The sequence below is a fragment of the Pimephales promelas genome, chromosome 14, assembly GCF_988280905.1.
Source record: "Pimephales promelas chromosome 14, fPimPro1.hap1.1, whole genome shotgun sequence".
In the NCBI taxonomy this organism is placed as follows: domain Eukaryota; kingdom Metazoa; phylum Chordata; class Actinopteri; order Cypriniformes; family Leuciscidae; genus Pimephales; species Pimephales promelas.
The window spans coordinates 18,151,235-18,169,988 of record NC_142782.1 but is presented as its reverse complement, the minus strand read 5'-3'; the positions used below and the strand labels follow the sequence as shown (position 1 = coordinate 18,169,988).

At 37.4% G+C, this 18,754-nt stretch overlaps 2 protein-coding genes across 4 annotated transcripts in view; one reads left to right on the top strand and one right to left on the bottom strand.

The window, feature by feature from the left end:
* Positions 1–5,794, top strand: part of hmcn2 (hemicentin 2) — an 87,535-nt gene extending 81,741 nt beyond the window's left edge. The window contains exons 71-81 of one of the 2 annotated variants that reach the window (XM_039680967.2): positions 70–310; positions 429–488; positions 602–721; positions 1,045–1,179; positions 1,659–1,778; positions 2,553–2,678; positions 2,761–2,889; positions 3,076–3,387; positions 3,520–3,639; positions 3,737–3,863; positions 4,866–5,794. In XM_039680967.2, coding sequence (XP_039536901.2) covers positions 70–310; positions 429–488; positions 602–721; positions 1,045–1,179; positions 1,659–1,778; positions 2,553–2,678; positions 2,761–2,889; positions 3,076–3,387; positions 3,520–3,639; positions 3,737–3,863; positions 4,866–5,244 — 1,869 coding nt within the window. In that variant the 3' untranslated portion in view covers positions 5,245–5,794. The remainder of the gene's footprint in view (positions 1–69; positions 311–428; positions 489–601; positions 722–1,044; positions 1,180–1,658; positions 1,779–2,552; positions 2,679–2,760; positions 2,890–3,075; positions 3,388–3,519; positions 3,640–3,736; positions 3,864–4,865) is intronic. The other variant, XM_089119536.1, reaches the window with a different exon arrangement.
* LOC120485291 (uncharacterized) lies at positions 4,116–17,880 on the bottom strand. Of its 2 annotated transcripts, XR_016146499.1 has the most exons (3): positions 17,592–17,880; positions 6,549–6,779; positions 4,116–5,040 (listed from the first exon to the last, which is right to left on the bottom strand). XR_016146499.1 is itself a non-coding variant. In XM_089119537.1 (2 exons), the coding sequence occupies exon 2, from the start codon at positions 8,538–8,540 to the stop codon at positions 7,182–7,184; it is 1,359 nt and encodes a 452-aa protein (XP_088975663.1). In that variant the 5' UTR covers positions 17,592–17,853; the 3' UTR covers positions 6,813–7,181. The 2 variants fall into 2 exon arrangements, 1 of the variants encoding a protein (XP_088975663.1); XM_089119537.1 differs by lacking the exons at positions 4,116–5,040; positions 6,549–6,779 and adding an exon at positions 6,813–8,540 and having other exon boundaries at positions 17,592–17,853.
* Between the last annotated feature and the right edge of the window lie 874 nt (positions 17,881–18,754).

The following is an 18,754-nucleotide window of genomic DNA, read 5'->3' as shown; positions in this document are numbered from 1 at the left end:
ATTGGCCTTTAAAAGGGATAGTTAACTAGTAGTTAAATGAATTTTGTTTTATTTTCTTCTTTTCATTAGGAGTTCGATGAGTCGTATGTGCAGACAGGCTCCGGGCAGCTTTATTCCTGGTCCTCACAGAATCACATATGGGATGGGGCTCCTATGACCCTGCGCTGCAATCATTCTGTGGTTTTTGAGGGGCCAGAGAATCGTCAGGGGCCCTTGCTGCAGCTCCTCAGACTGACAGGAATTAGTGGCACCTACAGTGTTTTCACTCTCAGCCTGGAGTTCAAGATGACTGCCAGCTTACTCATACCAGGTCAGTCCATGATACAGCTTTTCTTTTGATTGTGTAAAATGGTTTTCATAATATACACTTTTTTTATAAAATATAACTCAATTCAAAATGACATAATCAATGTTTCATTTCTGTGTAGAGGGCGATGGAGAGACATGTCCAAAAGGTTTTGTCTTGGACACGGCATCTTACTGTGCCGGTATGTTTCCAAAAAATGCTGCTGCATACTAGCTATAGAAGTCCACATTCCTTCACCTCTATTAATACAAAACTTATTACAGAATGTGATCAGAATGATTTTTTTTTTCTTAGATGAGGATGAATGTGCTGTTGACTCCCCCTGCTCACACTCGTGTAATAATATCATGGGCGGTTTCTCCTGTGCGTGTCCGTCTGGATTCACCATTTCTACCGAGTCAAATACCTGCCAAGGTCAGATCCATGTTAGTCATTAATTCTCCAATTTATATTAGACTTTGTCAAATTCACATTTGTCTGTTATAGGAGATGTTTCAGTTCAGCACAAAATAAGCATCTGTAACTGTCTGTTTAGCTTAACTTAAACTCAGTATTTTGATGGCACTATCCATAATAAAGTTAAAAGGTTCCTAGATGATAGCAGAAAAGGTTCCTAGATGAATAAAGTTAAAAGGTTCCTAGATGATAGCAGCCAAATAAACTGGAATGTCTTTTTATTTTTTTTAAATAGAACATTTATGTACTATGAGTTTATGAGTTATTTTGTTTGGATTCAGATATTGACGAATGCAGCCAAGGTTCCCACTTGTGTCACCCCAACCAGCAGTGTGTGAACACCATTGGGACGTATCGCTGTCAAGCCAAGTGTGGCCTAGGCTTCAAACCCAGTTTAGTTGGCACCAGCTGTGAAGGTTAACTTGACTACTATCATTTTATATGTATAGACCATTTTGCTAGATGTAAACAACACTGGTCCAGAAACACTTCCTGTTTCAGTTTGTAACTGTTTTCTTTATTTCACATTTAAAGAAAACATCTTAAAGATGTTGTTTAACTTTTTGATTCAGTTTTACATGTTCTATTGGTTGTATTTTATCCCAGCTTTTGTGTAGTGTTAAAAAACTGAAACAGGAAGTGCTTCTCGACCAGTGTTGTTTACATCTTGCAAAATGGTCTATAAGCATTTGGTTCATACTCCCAGCATGTTTAATGGATGGAGAATTTATTACATTTATTTACTGTTCAAGTCAACAATGAGTTGAACATTCATTGAGTTTTCCACTATGAAACTGAATATTATCAGGTTTGTAACTTTAGACTGAATGTAAAAGTGATTGTTCTAGACACAGGGACCATAGATGAAGGTTTACTGACAGACATTTTCCTTCAGATGTGGATGAGTGTCAAGAATCAGCAGTGTCTCCATGCCAGCAGCAGTGTTTCAATACTCTAGGCTCCTTCCGCTGCACCTGTCACCCAGGATACCAGCTGGTGGGACATCGCTGCCTGGGTCAGTGTCACTTTTTTGTTAAGATTTGTTGTTAAATCCATGAAATGTGACCCTAAACTTCCTTGTATTCCACCTCTATGGTGGTAAACAGGTTTTGAAATACATGAACATAATAAGAACATTGCAGCAGAATTTTTTTTTTTTTTTTTTTTTATTAAGTACAGCTAATTTACAGTGAAACCTTACTTTTTTATATAAATTAAATGAGGGAGAAATTTTGGAGTAAAATGCGCAGTATTATACTTTATTGTTAGCTGAATATTATTCAATTCTGATTTTAAAATTGTACATCAAATTTAAAGTACTAGGGACAGTTCACCCAAAATTGAAAATTCATTCAGTCATCATTTACTCCTCTAATTCTATAAAACATGAAATTAAAAGCTTAATAAATGATGACAGAATTGTGTTGGGGGGTAAACTATCTCTTTAAATATATTTTCTATTTTCTAACACTTTATTTTGATGCTCCCCCAACAGACTGACAATAAGTAACTTTGCAAATACATGTCATCTTATTCTACTAAGCCTAACCCCAACACCTACAGTCTACTACTCTGAGAGTTAGCTGACATGTACTGTAGTTGAAAAGTTACTTATTGCAAGTAGAATGTCTAAAATGGACAATTGAAATAGTGCAACCAGAAATTCAAATGAATACACATACATAGATGTTTTGGAAGATATAGGCAATATTGAGCATCAACAGAATCAACAATGTAGCTTAGTAAGCTTGTTTTTTGCTTGAAATAATTTACGCTTGTTTATAATCAGATATAAACGAGTGTTTGAGGAACGTGTGTCCAGCACACCAGCAGTGCCGAAACACAGATGGAGGATATCAGTGTTTTGACAGCTGCCCAGCTGGCATGAACACAGCAGAAAATGGAGTGTGTGTGGGTAAGAAGTCACACTATTAAAACCCTGTTACGTTAACCAATGGCAAGATTTGAAATGAGACATGCCTTTCTGTTGCTCGCAGACATAGACGAATGCCAGGATGGCAGTCACATGTGTCGTTACAGTCAAATCTGCCAGAACACGATCGGTGGGTATGGATGCGTTTGTCCTCGAGGCTACCGCTCTCAAGGCTTGGGTCGACCATGCTTAGGTGAAGTTCATAAACATAATCAAGGAATGCCACACATATACATTGACAGTGCAATGTGATATTACCAAACAAGTGGAAGTCAGTGAATTGGCTGACACTCACAGTTAAACTATGTAAACTAACATGTACAGTAAATGTCTAGCTTTGTTGAAGTAAGACTAATTCAAGTTATTTTTGGCTTTGCAGATATTGACGAATGTGCGCAGGTGCCCAGCCCTTGTGCTTTTCAGTGTCGTAATGTTCCAGGCAGCTTCCGCTGTCTGTGCCCTCCGGGGACTGTCCTTCTGGGTGATGGTCGCTCTTGTGCTGGACTTGAGAGAGGGCACATCTTTACCAACAGTACTCGGGTACAAGCCAGGCTGCGGCCCCAGCTGGTATCCACTTTAGAGAGACCTTACCTCACTCGCCTCTCAGTCTTACCGGAGCACCTCGGATCTTCACGTCGTCCCAGGCATGAATGCCCAGTTGGATATACCAGCAAGGATGGGACTTGCATAGGTGTGTAACATAATGACTTTTATTTTGTTTTATTTATTTAATTTAATTTTGTTGTTTTATTTATGCTTCATTTTTAAATCATATATTTAAGACTGTAATTTAACAGATTTTTTGTTTTAATCTTTTTAAAAGATATCGATGAATGTGCATTTAGAAAGCCTTGCCAGCATGAGTGCAGAAACACAATAGGAAGCTACCAGTGCACCTGTCCGCCAGGATACCAACTATTATCCAATGGCCGAACATGCAAAGGTGAGTTTTTTTTATGATTGATGATACTGATAAATGATGGCTTTCGTAAACTCTTTTTACATGCTATAAACAGTCTGAAAATCTCATTTCCTTGCAGATGTTGATGAGTGCGCGGTGCAAGGTGTCCAGTGTGGACCAAACCAAATGTGCTTTAACACACGGGGGGGTTACCAGTGTCTTGACACACCCTGCCCCACCAGCTACCAAAGAGGACGCAATCCAGGGTGAGAACTGTTTGTAATGTAATGTAAAGCCCGGGGATCAAGGATCGGCCAAATATCCGGCATCCGATCAGCGGTCTTTTCTCGTGGCAAAGTATTTTGATTTAATGCAATACATTTTTCATATATATTCTCTCGTTATTTGATCTGACCCCTTAAATGAGAAGGATATCCGTGCATCATTAAATATAAGCGAAAGTTTGACTAATTCCTTTTAACTGTAATGAAATAATATCAAAGTCAGTTAGAATCATCAAATGTCAGGTAAATTTAACAACAGTTCAAATATAATCAATACAAAACATGAAATATTCTGGAATAAATAGAAGACGAACCCGACATTAGGAAATAGGCTACGTGAAGCTGAAAGTCTCGCGGACTCCAGCCTCATGGGCTCATCTGAAATACAGAAAAGGCCCTGATCTCTAGTTGCATTTCATTATATAGCCAGACCTCATTTCATATTTAAACAACTTAAACGTTCACAGTGGAAATTTTCTGTGATCACCCTCCCAGACTTACTGGGGCAGAAGTTGATTTACATGGTACCATTTGCTAACAGTGGGAATTAGCATTGAGTTAGAATTAAATTATTTTAAAGTTGAACAAATGTACACTATATACATGTATAAAATGTTCAATAAGTCTTCATTACCCTGACCCTTCGCTGCCTTCCTGTCAAAAAGTCCAAATCTATAATCATTCATCCATAATTGCCTTTTCGATTTGTCACTGTAGTAGAAGTTAATAGTAGCAGTAATAGTGGTTCCCCAAAAAACTGATCTAATAATTCATTAAAAATGTGAAAATGTTGAAAAATCTTTTTAAGTACCGGTAATGGTTGTATACACTAGTCACAGACAGTTAAGTTTTCCTTAAAAATAGTAAATGTTTTTAAACCTATATTTAAACCGACCACGAATACAAAAAGAAGCAATACTTGCCAAATGACTTCCCTTTTTTTATCATGGATATTGACCATTTGCTGTCTTGCTTTGACCCCAGCACCTGCTACAGACCTTGCACTTCCAGACTGGACTGTGGCTCCGCTGGCTCTTTTCCTCTGCTCCAGTATAAGCTCCTCACTCTTCCTCTGGGCATACCAGCTCACCACAACGTGGCCCGTCTGTCAGCTTTCTCTGAGTCAGGCGTTCTCCAAGACCACACATCCTTCACTATCCTGGAGCAAGGAGAAGAAAATGGAGTGAGGCCATTTGGCATCAAGGACGAAGCAGGAAGAGGCATCATTTTCACAGTGAAGCCTTTAGACTGGCCTGGCCTGGTGCGACTCCGAGTACAAGCCACTACGCTGTCAGACCAGGGGCGCATAACCTACCAGAGTATCTTTATTATCTACATCTCCATATCTAAATACCCCTACTGAGTGTGCGAGATTGCATACTCAGGCCCTGATGTACTGTTGCTTTATGGGACATAGGAGAAGCATTTGTAAATGAACTCAATTCCCACCTATTTATGTGCCCTGTTGTGGAGTGGAATGTTGGATTCATAAATTATCCTTAAGATAATAAAAAAACATTGCACCTTTTAATATTACTATTATTTGAAAAACATTTTAAATCTTGACTGGACTCTTTTGTTTTCACTGTTGTGCAGTTATTTCTGCATTTTCGTGATGTTAATAATGCATCTGCTGCAAAAATAAGCAGAAGAAAAAAAGAGAGAAAAAAAATTCTGACATTTTGATTAGACTTCAGTGTCAGCGTTACATGATCACCGGCTGATTTCTTGCATCAAAATGAATTACTGGTATGTTTAGAAGAAGTATTTACCTAGCAATATTTGTCATATGTTGTATTGGTATGCTCTTGTACATTAATGAGTGTACTCTTATATGTAAACGAGTGTGCGTGCGTGTGAATCACTGCAAGTGTTTGTGATGTGTATGTGAACATGAATATGGTTGCGTTCTTTCTGCTCATGATTCCTTGAAACTAAAATGTAGATTATGAAATTATTTTTAAAAATATTTTAGTCAAGCAGACCCATTACTAAACATCATCTCTTTTTAATCATTGCACAAAATATGTTAGGATATTCCTGCTTTAGAGAAGGGTTGTGCTGAAGTGCTGAAGGAGTGCCCATCAATGGGGTCTTGGTGGTTGCTTTCCCTTAATTATTTAATCCAACTCATGCATGGGTGGAAAAAAAAATATTGCAAAACAAAAGTCATATATAAGCACATTAGCATTTTATTTCTCTACATAAATTAATTACAAGCTTCAGCACAGGCCTTGTGATGAAAGAGTTAAGATCACAAGAAACAAGAATGTGCAAAAGATATATCTTGCAGGCTATATTTTTCCAATGTTGTTTATGAACCAGAAAAATCCACTTGAAGCACATTTGCAAAATCTACTAAAGACCTACTCATTCAACATTAATTTTACCACATATTCACATACAAATTGTAAATATTCAACATGTTGCCACTTTTTACAGAAGCAGACTTTTTTTTTTCTTTCTGCCTTTGTATAGAAACAGTTCTGATTAGGGTGATTTCCAGCATGTATGTGTATATATATACAGTATACAGTATATACTGTATATACATATATATATATATATATATATATATATATATATATATATATATACATATATATGTGTCACAGGTCGGGGTGCTCTGTACAGTCTGTCCAAAAGATTCGCTGTGGGATACATTACCATTGTCGACGCAAGTGAGAGCTCTTCTCTCCGCAGCTGCTATATCCTTTGGACCTTGTGGGATAAAGAAGAGAAAGATTATGCCCTTTATAGAGAAAGTATTTTAACCTCATAAAGTAACTCATCTTTATTTTTTATCACGTTGTCCTGTCTGTGGTGTTCCTCTGGTCAGGCTCCCTCAGGGTGGTGCACTTTGAAAGGGGGCGTTCAAGGTCTGGTTGCCGCCCCGGCCTGTGACATGTATAATAGTAATAACAATGTGTATCTACTTAATATTTATTTATTGATGCATAGAAACTTTTGTTCACATCTTGTTGTAAAAATATTTGACATATACTACACATAGTGTAAATACAATAATCTTTCGTATCGCAGTCACTATTTTATTTTGCAGAATAAGTAATTTGTCACAAACACGCCTTTGAACACACTCTTGTATTGGGCAGGCAGCAAAAAAAAAACGTGTTTTATGGGGTAAGTTGCTATAAACATATATTTTACTAACTTGCTTCACCATGAGTAGCTACAATGAAAAAAAAAATGTTTCTGTCATCATATGACTGGGTTCATTTTAAGAGAAAATGTCAAGGCCTACAGTTAGGCCTATTTGAAAATATAACATTTCAATACAGTTTAGGCTTTATTTACATTAGTAGAGAAATTTTGTCTGGAAACATTCAGGAGACCAGAAAGCTTCAATGTCTGGTCAATGTTCGGTATCAGTTCTTGGTCAAAATCCCAGACTCTTTTGTCTACAAACAGTTGGTCTTTGGTAAGATGCCCCTGCAGTGGGACTCTCACATGAACAATCCTACATACATCAAACGGTACACGGTAACAACCTCCAGTTTCTTTCAAAATAGAATGCACTGAGGTTTGCTGCACCTTCCTTGGGTTGACAATAATCTTTGTGGGATTAAAAATGTTCTTTCGATCAGGTTCTCTGTAAATGTGCTCCATGATATTGACACCTGGAATATTATTCCATTCTGCTCGTTTGAACTTCCCACTGTCCTCAAACTGTGTTTTGGGGAATATGTGGTTCTCTATGAGGAACACCCCAACATTGGGATGAGCAGACTGAAGATCCTCCATAAGAAGTGGTAAATTGCTGTGTTTGTACGGCATGATGATCTCATCAATATCATTCAGGAGAACGTACCTGGATTGATACATGTGCCTGTAAATGCACTCGTTGAGTGTTACTAACTGACCATAATATTGGATATCACCCTTGTGCGTATTGATGTTCCAGCCTGAGGACGGGTTTAGAAACTTGTCGATAGGCCATGAAACAATCTCCAGTATCCCTTCTGTTTCATAATGTTTTAAGAGTTTTTTCAGGTCTGGTCCACATTTCGTTTCATAGATGACTAGATGCTGTACACCCAGAAGCTTGTACATCTCTATAGTTTGAGCAAACTGCAGTACATTGTTGTAGTCGCCAAAAAGGTTGGAGATACAAATCGTGAAGTTAAACTTGAAAGTCTCTCTTGCCACCTTATTTCGAATTGGCAGATACTCCATCTTGGAGTCAACTGAATCTTTCTCATCAGTTGTTATGAGGACATGTGTTGCATCTTGCGTGTGTTTACCTTTACAAATCACATCTGAGGCACCATACGGAAAGCTAAAATGGTCTGTGTGTATCTGGACATCTGCCTGAACAGTTCTGCAGTCATGTACAGTGCTGCAGTAAACACAGTAAAGCGGCTGAAGACTGTTTCTGTTGATTATGCTGATGACTCGAATGACCCCGTCCAGTCTGTGGTCGATAAACGCAGACACCATGAAATGCTTTGAGCCATTGATGGGCATTATCGAATTCGAAGCCTCTGGGATTTTTATTTTATTATTTCTTGGAGAAGCTATTTTTGGAGGATGGTAGTGTATATAATTTGTACTGTCCATGTACACTAAAACCAGCATGCCAATGCCAACAGTGAAAATACATGAGAGTGAAAGAATTGCCATAGTCCAACATTTTCCCATCTGTAGAAAGAAAACAACAAAAAAAATGTCAAAAACTAAAAAATGTTTTAAAAGCAAAATTTAAAAAAAACAAACAAACAAACTCTTGTGACAAGTTCACACAGCACAATTTTCAAAGTAGTCAGGTCACTATTCTTTTCACACTGCACGACTATCTGGGGCAGCATTCGGTTGCTGGTGTCTGCACATCATTGCACGATGGATCGGCGACAGGAGCTTTCACACTGACTTTACAAAAGACAGAATCGCCAACAACTTTGGTCTGGTCCGAAAACTACATTTCACAACCCGCAAGGAGTGATAAGGAGATAATAACGCAAGATCACGACCGGAGTTCTCGCGAGAGACACTGAAATTGTTATTAAAAATGATAGCCCGCAAGAAGCTTGCGATCCAAATTATCTGTGCGCAGTGCTCTGATTTGTTGTGAAATGGATGTTTTGCTTATTTTCAATTGGCAATTTCAGTTTGAAGGGTGATGGAAATGGGGCTTTAACTGCTCCGTACTTGCTGCGTTTTATTTCTATAAATTAATTTCGTTTCAAATGGGGTCCAATCAGTTATTAAAGGTGTTAAAAATTTACTCTGTATCTCGAGGTTGCGGCGCGCACACTATGTACCGAGTATTAACCGATGGGCCTCGGTTAACGATTAATGAACTTGAAAACGTGCCCGCAGCCCTACTTGTTATATCGCGCAAAAAATCGCTGCTTGAAATGGAGAATCGCCTGTACTGGTCTCGGGACACTATTGCAGCCACTACGGCAGGTGAGTTAATATACATGCTATCTTCCTAATTTAAAAAATAAATTAATTCATAATACCCGCTGAAATGGCTTGGGTTTTATGACGTTTGATCCTGAAAGGCGTGTTAGGGGTGGGGTCTGGGGCAGCGCTGTGGGGCTACTGGCCCGGCAGTGGAAACGCAAGCCCGGTGTTTGAGGCCCGAGGCCACTAGCTCGGCCCGGCTCGCTGTTAGCTAATGACAGAACAGATCACTTTGGTCTTGTCAATTGAACCATTTGGTAACTCTTTAAAAGTAAACTTTCCATTCAGAATCTTATTGGCATACATTTCGGCGTCTTGTGCTCGTCATCAATTAAAAATGTAACGTTAAACCCAGCTCTTTGGCCAAGCGGAAACATGTGTGCGGTGTGCCTGTTGTTTTGGTCTAGCTAGATCCGGTGTGGTGTTGTAGTTATACTTTCAGAAAGGGGCAGATTTTCACTTTCAGATACAGCCCAAAGACAGAAAAAGGAACTCAATTTACGCACTCTTCTAAAACTTTTTTTTTCACTATTTTTTCACAACAGCAAAATAGACTTAAAATACTCCGTTATTTTTTATCATACAGACTTAAGAAATGTGGAACTGTTAAATGTCTACTTTTTACACTCCACTTTGAAGTAAAAACATAACAATCAAAATAAAATATTTTGATTTTGTAAAATAAAGAAAAAAGCTTTCTGCCTCTTCATCTCTGTGAATTTATTTTTTGACAGGATGTGCTTTCGCTTTCTGCCTCTCCGTCTGTGAGATTTTTTTTTCTTTTTTTTTCTGCTCTGCCTCGTCTCTGTGAACTTTTTTTGACAGGGTGTGTTTTCTGCCTGTTACGGAGCCCCTCTAGTCCCACTTTGGTAAAAAAAAAATAATTTTGCTGAAAATATATTATTCTACAATTAATATGTGTGTAAGTGGGGGGGGGGGGGGGGGGGGGTATGGAGCTAGGGTCTTTATTATTTGCAAGAAATTAAATGATCTGAGAAAAAAAATGTTTGAGAGAAAAAGGTATCAGACTGATAGCAAAAAAGCATTTCATGAGAGAAAAAAAATATTTGAGAAAAAGTTCATACCAATTGCAAACAATAATAATATTTGAGACTAAAAAAGTTGAGAGAAAGTGTTCTCATAGAATATAAAAAAATATATATAATTTTTAAAATTATTTTTGAGAAAAAGCAAACTTTTTTGTTTTACTTAGCAAAAAACATATATTTGAGCTTTTTTTTCTATCAGAAAGAACACTCTCGAGTCAAGATTCTGCTTTCTCTTTAAAAATTGTGTCATGGGCGGTGCCAAGTTCCTATTGGCCAGTCGGTGAGCATCGTCTCTTGGGAGTCGAATCATTAGGCTTTTTTGAGATGAGCAAAATTTGTGTAGAACTGATCACCGGTGATCAGCGAGAGATGCATGCCGGTTAGAAATGTGTCCGAGAGAGCAGTCCGCCTGGCTCTGATGTCATGCCGACGTATGTCAAAAAAAACTCTCGCGGGCGCAAGGCGCACATGTCGGATTTTGCAGACGCGCGCAGTTGCTCTCCACTGACTGCGCTGGGGAAAAAAGCACGATGGGAAACGACTTGCTTAATGCTCATTGGTTTAAACAACAGGGACGAATTGTTCTCTTTTAAAATGTTTGATTTTACAACTAATATCATGTTTTATGTGTATACATATGGGTGAATAAACTCTCTGACAGTGCCATATTATGTGTTTTCATTTTAATTAAAACAATATATAAAAACACATCTGTATTAAAAAAAAAAATGATTGATAAAACATATTTGGAATGTAATTAAATAACACGAGTACTTTGGGTGTCTTTCAATATTTCAGACACTCTGTTTTATACGAAGATTTTAAATCTGGACGTCTCGTTGTTAATAAAGTTCAGAACAGAAGTGCAGACCTTCCTCCACAACTTGTCCATTCTGCTAGCCATCACCGCAGCAGTCAGCTCCATCCGAGGAATGGTGACAAGTTTTAGAGGAGCTACTTAACTTCCCAACTTTCAAGCTCTTCCAGCCAAGCTGTCCATTCTTTAGTCACTGAAGAGGGCAAAGGTTCATCCCATCCCAAACTTCCCAAGATTCCTCTTCTTGTAAGTGGATGAGTTTTGAGTGTGATTTTAAACTTGAATGAGTCAGATTGGACACACCACTGTACACCCAAGACATACTCTACGGGCAGAGCGTCACTATTCAAATCCAAATCTTTCACCTCCTTAGCGCGCTCATCCTGAGGAATAGTAGCGAGAACAGTGCGCCGGTTGCTAACCCATTTTGTGAGCTTAAACCCACCTTCTGCAAACAAGGCACTAAGCTCTCGACGTAGAAAACTGCTTCAGAGCCAGGACACCAAACAATCATCAACATAGAAATGATGCAAGATCGTGTTAACTGCATTAAAACTAAAGCACCTTTGATTGTCTTCAGCACACTTCCTCAAGGCGAAACAGGCACAACTAGGATAGGAAGTAGCACCAAAAAGGTGTACCGCCATTCTATACTCCACCAGCTCTCGACTGCAATCTCCATCAGGCCACCACATGAACCTTAACAGATCAGAGTAGAGTCTTCAGCCGGCACTCGGACCTGATGATACATGGCCTCAATATCTCCCATGAGCACTACAGGTTCTTTACGGAATCGTGTAAGCACTCCCACTAACAAGTTCGTGAAATCTGGTCCCTGAAGAAGCTGTGAGTTCAACGATGTCCCCTGAAACATCACTCCACAATCAAAGACTACCTGCAGTTTTTTTTCTTCTTACAGTTCTACTGACCCGAACCGTACCGTACTATGCAGTGGAAAAGCGCCATATGGCTCCTACACTTATCATCTTCAAATCTTAAATATAACATGGTCAGGCATGTGGCTTTAGCTGCAGTGCATTTCTAGATTGATAATGCCAACTTCAATTTTATTTTCATGAAGATGTTTCATAAAAATAATTTTTTAATAACTTTACAAAACTTTTTTCAATGTGACTTATTTACTCTAAATTTACAATAAACTGACAGGTGTCAGCTTTCAAATGAGATCATACTTGTGCTTTTAGTACAAAGGATTCATGAACTTTATCTGTTTCAGTTTGGGTATGCCATTTCTTTTGATTTTTTTTTTTAAATTGCGGTTGCTGCTTAACAGGTTAAATGGGTAAAATGAATGACATATTTATAATGGATGTCAATGTCATCAAAGTCACAGTTCCCTGTGACATCAGGCCAGCATCAGAGCGAGGAGGCAAGATTTCATGGAAAAGGGAGCCAAGAAGAGTCAACTTGAAGATGAGAAGAATACATCTGAAGATGATGATGACTCTGAAGAAGACTAAAGTGACTTTTTTTCACATCACTTTTTATTGATTTAATATGTATTTATTTTGTATTAATAATAAAAAAATGTTTGAAGCAATTCAAAATATGCCAGTGTACTTTCTTTTATAAATTTGAATTACGGAAAAAGTGGCTGGTAAAATTGGGCATCCACCAATAAATAAATTGGCAGGTTGGCAAAAAAGTTAATTTCCCACCCTGGTGGTCTGTAAATCACTTTTATTTTGATTTAGTTGTTCTTGTTGCTTTTCTGCAACAGATTAATTAAAATGTATTAGTTTTTATGTTTTATTCATAGATATTTCTAGTTTGCAGGAGTATCGCAAATAATGTATTTCTCCAGCAACCTACTCACACAGAGTGATGCTGCGTTCATTTGCTATGGTAGCCTAATTATGGTAAATACCAAAAGCCGATGTGGAAAATGCATATGAATCCCACAACAATAGTGTAATGATTCAGTTCGACCTCTCTATGAGTTCAACTCCCAAGACAAGACGATGCTCACCCGACTGGCTAATAGGAACGTGGCCCCACCCCAGAATCCATATTTTAGATCCACTTTTTAATACATACACTTTGCATGCACTGGAAAAGAAGCTACTAATAGATTAATATCAATGAATAGAATGCACAAAGCAAAATCCTGACTGGAGAGCAAGAAATTGCAACGAGAGCAAAGAAAAGCGTTTTGAGAGAAACACTATTTTTTAGAGAAAGTTTTCACTCAGGTTATCAAAAATATATATATTTAAGATTTTTTCCAAAGTATTTTGAGAGAGTTTTTTTTCTCAGAAATAATTTAAAAACCTTTTTCTCTCAAACATTTTTCTTTCTCTCAGATCATTTAATTTCTCGCATATAATAAAGACACAATCCTAGCTCCATAACACATGATGAAGTCCTTAAAAGATTATGCCCTGGGTCGGATCAAGTTCGGGCAGAGAATCTAAGCTAAACAGGCCAGTCTGTAACAAGGCGGAATGGATATATTTAGAACGGAATCTCCCTGCTTTTGAAATGTGCTATCATTTCCACTAACGCTGGCATCACAGAATGCAGACCGTTACGACACACACACACACATACACACGCACGCACGCACGCACGCACCACAGTTAAAATCATATGGCAGACAGTAATACAAAAACACGTCTTCCATCATACCAGAATGTAAACTTTACAGTTAAACTAAAGTTAAGTTAGCTCGCTGAAAACAATAGCCATTTAAGTAGCCTGTGTATAAGATGGCGTATTAACATAACAACAACAATAGCATGCTAGCTGGTAATTTACCAGGAATTGGAAGTGAAGAATTTTGCGCAATTGAGCGATCTGTAGAAGTTAAGCAGATAGTGACGTGAGTCACTGAGTGTGACCAAAGAGTATAGAAGGACAAGAGGCGAAACTCTGATGCTTTTTTGGTAACAGCCACTAGATGGCGCTTCGGTAGCGCGGCGGCCATATCGGGGTGAAAATTCCAACTAGAGTTACTGGACAACTGCACAGATAACAGTTTTTTAGGTAGTTTTTTCTTGCATTAGGGAGTATTTCCATTGTATGCAACTTTACACTTTGTACTACTATTATTAGTTACCAACTCCACTAGGCCTGAAATATATTTTGGACGTTTTAATCCCCTGCATCATGCTCCAAACATGATGATCATTGATGCGCTGTGTCCGTTATCCTATAACTAATTGCCACATTGGTCATTGGCTGTTTTTTTTTTTTTTTTTTTTTTTTTTACATGGTCTTGCGTCATTAATATAAGATAGGCCAGTAGGCTACTGCAAAAAAAAATAAAAATAAAAACTGTTTACTGTAAAGCTATTCTATTGCTGTTATATATTTATTGTCAAACATTTACATTTTAGTACAACATTTATTTGCTGAATTAATTTGTTTCATTGATAACTTATTTTTGTAGGTAACGTTATGTGTACCTCCAGGGAAACGGTCTATGTTATTATAACTTTATGAACTGATATCACTTTATTCTCTTACCTGACACACTTAATGTGGAGAGTAATATAATGAATTAAATCCTCAAACTTCCCTGTCGTGGGGGTAAAAGCCCGGTAAAGTAGCAACTTCTTTTTTAACTGCTATAAAGTTTACTGTTGTGAGTTAAATAATCACCTAGCCTAATTATTTCAACCTAAAAATGATCTCTGCACTGGACTAAATATATGTAGCCTATATTATATGACTGCCGAGTCGCTTTCACCCCGAAATGGCGGAAGCGTATGGCTGCTGCTGGGCGCTGGTGTTGCAATGGAACGTTCTATTGGCTTTCACTTCTTGTCAATATACGTTCTTTGGTGTGACTGAGAGTATGGCCAGGATGTGACGTAGTTTTTTAGTCTATTTGTTGTCCATGATGATTATTTTAAATATCAGCTTCAAAATCAGATTAAATTGCCCTTATATAGTATATGCTGTCATTTTAAACGTTAACTAAATTTAAACATGCTAGGATTTAAATAAATAATAACACACATGCAAAATAGGCTATAGACCTAGCCTACAATTTTCAAGATCATTCAGGCTAAGTCTTTTAGATGTTGAAAATGCATCTCATTGATTTACACTGAGTAGCCTAATAAATAAAATGGGGAAAAAAAACTTAAATTTCACATCATTTGGACGTCTTATTTCCTCACATCAAATCAACATCGAAGTGTCAATGATATTGACCTGAGAGGGACAAGAAAAAAAAAAGTCAGATTGATACCTTTGTTGGACCTCTTTACAATCACAGGGAAATTATTGCAAAATATAATGAAAATATGCATATTCATACTTGTCATATGGTGATCAAAATCTTGACCTATTTGTTGATGTCAAATTGATGTCAAGGTGCCATCTGGGTATATGAACATGCTGGATAACTCAGATCATTATGAAAACACATTGTTCATCATTGTTTCAAAGAACCAAATCATCATTTTAGTTGAGGGCCCACACACATGATGAAGTCATTAAAAGATTAAGCTTAGTTAATGATGACTACTGTATTGAATGTCAACAGAATTCGAGTGCTTTTGGGGTCTGTCGATTTTCATGCATGATTCATAGCCTACCTTTACCGTAAAGTGTTACCAGAACAACTTCCTGAAGACACTGTTCTCTCATGGATTCTACAGTGGTTTATGTTATTGTTACTGCTAGACTATTCAAGAGATTTAGACATAGGCCTAGAAATGTTTTTTTAAGAAGAAAAATATTTTTTTTTCGATCATTTCGGGATCAAAATGTGTAGGTGGTTTAAATGTCTGTAGGCTAACCTTTCCAAAAAAAGAAAAAGAAAAGAAAATGTGTGGCTCAAGTTATTTTTATCATTATGATTATTTGTTACAAACAACACAATAAACAATAATTATATTTGTTTATGTATAAACAGTTTGTAACCAGGATATCTGTAGGCTATATATTTTGTTGTCATGTGACCATGAGGCCGTTTTGTTCAGATCAGAGTATCTAAACAATCAATTCAATTCTAACTCAAGTATTTTTTTTTTTACTTGATAGTAAAAGTCACATTTCAACTTAATTAATTTGTAGAAAACTGTAGCTATTTGGATTAAAAAAATGCACGAAAACGAATACATGTAGGCAGCCTATAAAAGTAGATTTAAAACATATTTCTCAGTATCACTTTACAATAAGGTTTCATTTAATATTTCTTAGGCTATTGTTTAATATTGAATTCGAGTGCTTTTGGGGTCTGTCGTAACAATGGAATTGTTATTTCATATTAACATTAAATATTAATATGAAATAACAATTAACAACACGTCTACAACATTTATTAATAATGTTAATCTTAACATTAACTAGGCTACAAGTGTTTTTAAAAATATATATATGTGTTAACATTAATTAATAGGCCTACTGTGAACTAACATGAACATTTGTAGGCTATCAACAGCTAGAAAAGTTAGTAAATGCTGTAAAAAAATAGTTTCGGTAGTGTTCGTTATAGTTCGTTATTATGGAAGCTTGTCTTTATAACACATAATTGTGAGTTTATATCTCGACATCTTTTCCTCAGAATTGTAAGATAGAAACTTGCAATTGCGAGTTATCAGGCCAATTCAAGGGGGGGGGGGGGGGGGTACTAACTTTTTTCCCTCTCAGAATAGTTTATATCTTAGCCTACAATTTTGACTTTAGAACACGCAATTTTGAATTTAGCCTATATCATACATTTCTGACTTTATAACACGCTGTTGCGACTTTAGGCTACAGGCAAATCAATTCTGACTTATAGCCTATATCGCAATTTTGACTTTATAACACGCAATTGCGACTTTATATCACGCAATTCTGACATTATCGCAATTCTGACTTCATAACAAGCAATTGTGACTTTATATCACGCAATTCTGACTTTAGCTATATCTCGCAATTCTCGCAATGCCAATTGTAGCCTAGCCCACTTTATATTTCACGATTCGGAGAATTAAAGCGAGAATTTCCAGATGAAAATTCGCAATTGTGAGAAAAAAAGGTAAGAATTGTGAGATAAAAAGTTGCATTTACCTTTTTTTTTATTTTTCATTCTGTAGCGGAAACAAGCTTCCATAGGCAAGGTTTTGATGCATTTAGGCTATAATGATACCTATCGTCATAAGTGTGAGGTGGTAAAAATCTTTTTTAAGGGAAATCCGCAACACTAACAATTCTAACAATACTAACAAATCACACTTGGCCTAATTATTTGTCATTAATCTATATTTATTTAAGCCTACATAAAAAGTTCAACACGTTTCATTACGCTGTGAACATTAGTTGCAATCCATCTTATTTTTATTTGACTTGACCAATTAAGTCAACAAAATTGCAGAATTATCCCTGGTGATGATCATTAAGCCTAACGTTATAAATTAAAATAGAAAAATAGATGAAATATAGTAACAGCAGGCCTACCTTTGCGATATGGAAACGTTCTACTGTAGACTAGGATGGCTATAGCCTATTCTGTACAGAGGTACGAAAAATTAACATGCAAAATCCGATAGCCTACATCAAGATGTAAACAAAACCTCCATGTGCCAAAGATCCACGTAACTGTTGGCAACTGCACGTAATTTGATTTAAAGCCAAAGAGCCCTCGGGGATCCGCGACTCGCTCATTTGATGCAACAGCCCTTCAGTGGCAGTGACGGCTTGTGAAAAATATTGTAGGTGGAGCTGTGTGTTCCAGGGTGTCTGGTTGTCCTTCCCCCTAAATTTGTTTTATTTCGTAGATGTGATTTCCTGCATTCTGGTGCATTTTAGGCCTTAAGCCAAGGGTTTTCAAACTTTTTTTGTGTGTGGACCACTATTTGTAGCCTAATAAGAATTTTCGTGGACCACCTCATAATAAAATATAGTAGGCCTACCCCCTCCTCTTCTTACCAAGGCTCCTGCACGCACACAGTGTGCTTCTCATTTCTTATTTGTGCATCCTCGTTTCCTTTCCTTGCGTCTCAGCTCCACCCCCTGTAGGACGTGAGGGAAGGAAGCGAGGAAAGGAAAGGAGGACAGAGGAATCGAATAAAAGCTTTTTTATATCCATTGGAATTCTTGATCACTCGAGCGTCACTCCACAGTGTCATCAGCAGCGCTAAAAGGATCTGCCCTTATGTTGTTGAAGTTTGGTTATTTAATAAATTCATAATATATAATAATAAAGATAGACTATACTGTTTAAATATCTGAGATGTGTGGTTTATATAAACTGCAAAGGTAAAGTATAAATTAAAATGATTGTGACCGATGTGAAGGGGGAGGAGAATTGACACGTGCGTCACGTTTAACAGTCAATATAAGTCAATATGAGTCAATATAACAGTTCCGCGTAGGATGCACCTGTGTATCCTCGCTTATGACTCCTCAGGAAGCCTCCTATCTAGGAGGGATATTGAGAAGCACCCCCAGTTTCAGTTCCCCTTAATAACACATGCCTTGAGCATGCTCTCGCTAGTTGCACCACAACGGAAATGGAATTTCCGGTTTGTCTATGGTAGGCTGGACCACTTCCTTTCACTGTCCGTCAATGGCACTCGCTTACTTAACCGACCGTTCAGCGTATTAAGAAAAACACGAGT

Excerpts from the sequence above, each read along its gene's own strand:
- LOC120485291 (XM_089119537.1), bottom strand. The coding sequence starts at position 8,540 with ATGGGAAAATGTTGGACTATGGCAATTCTTTCACTCTCATGTATTTTC.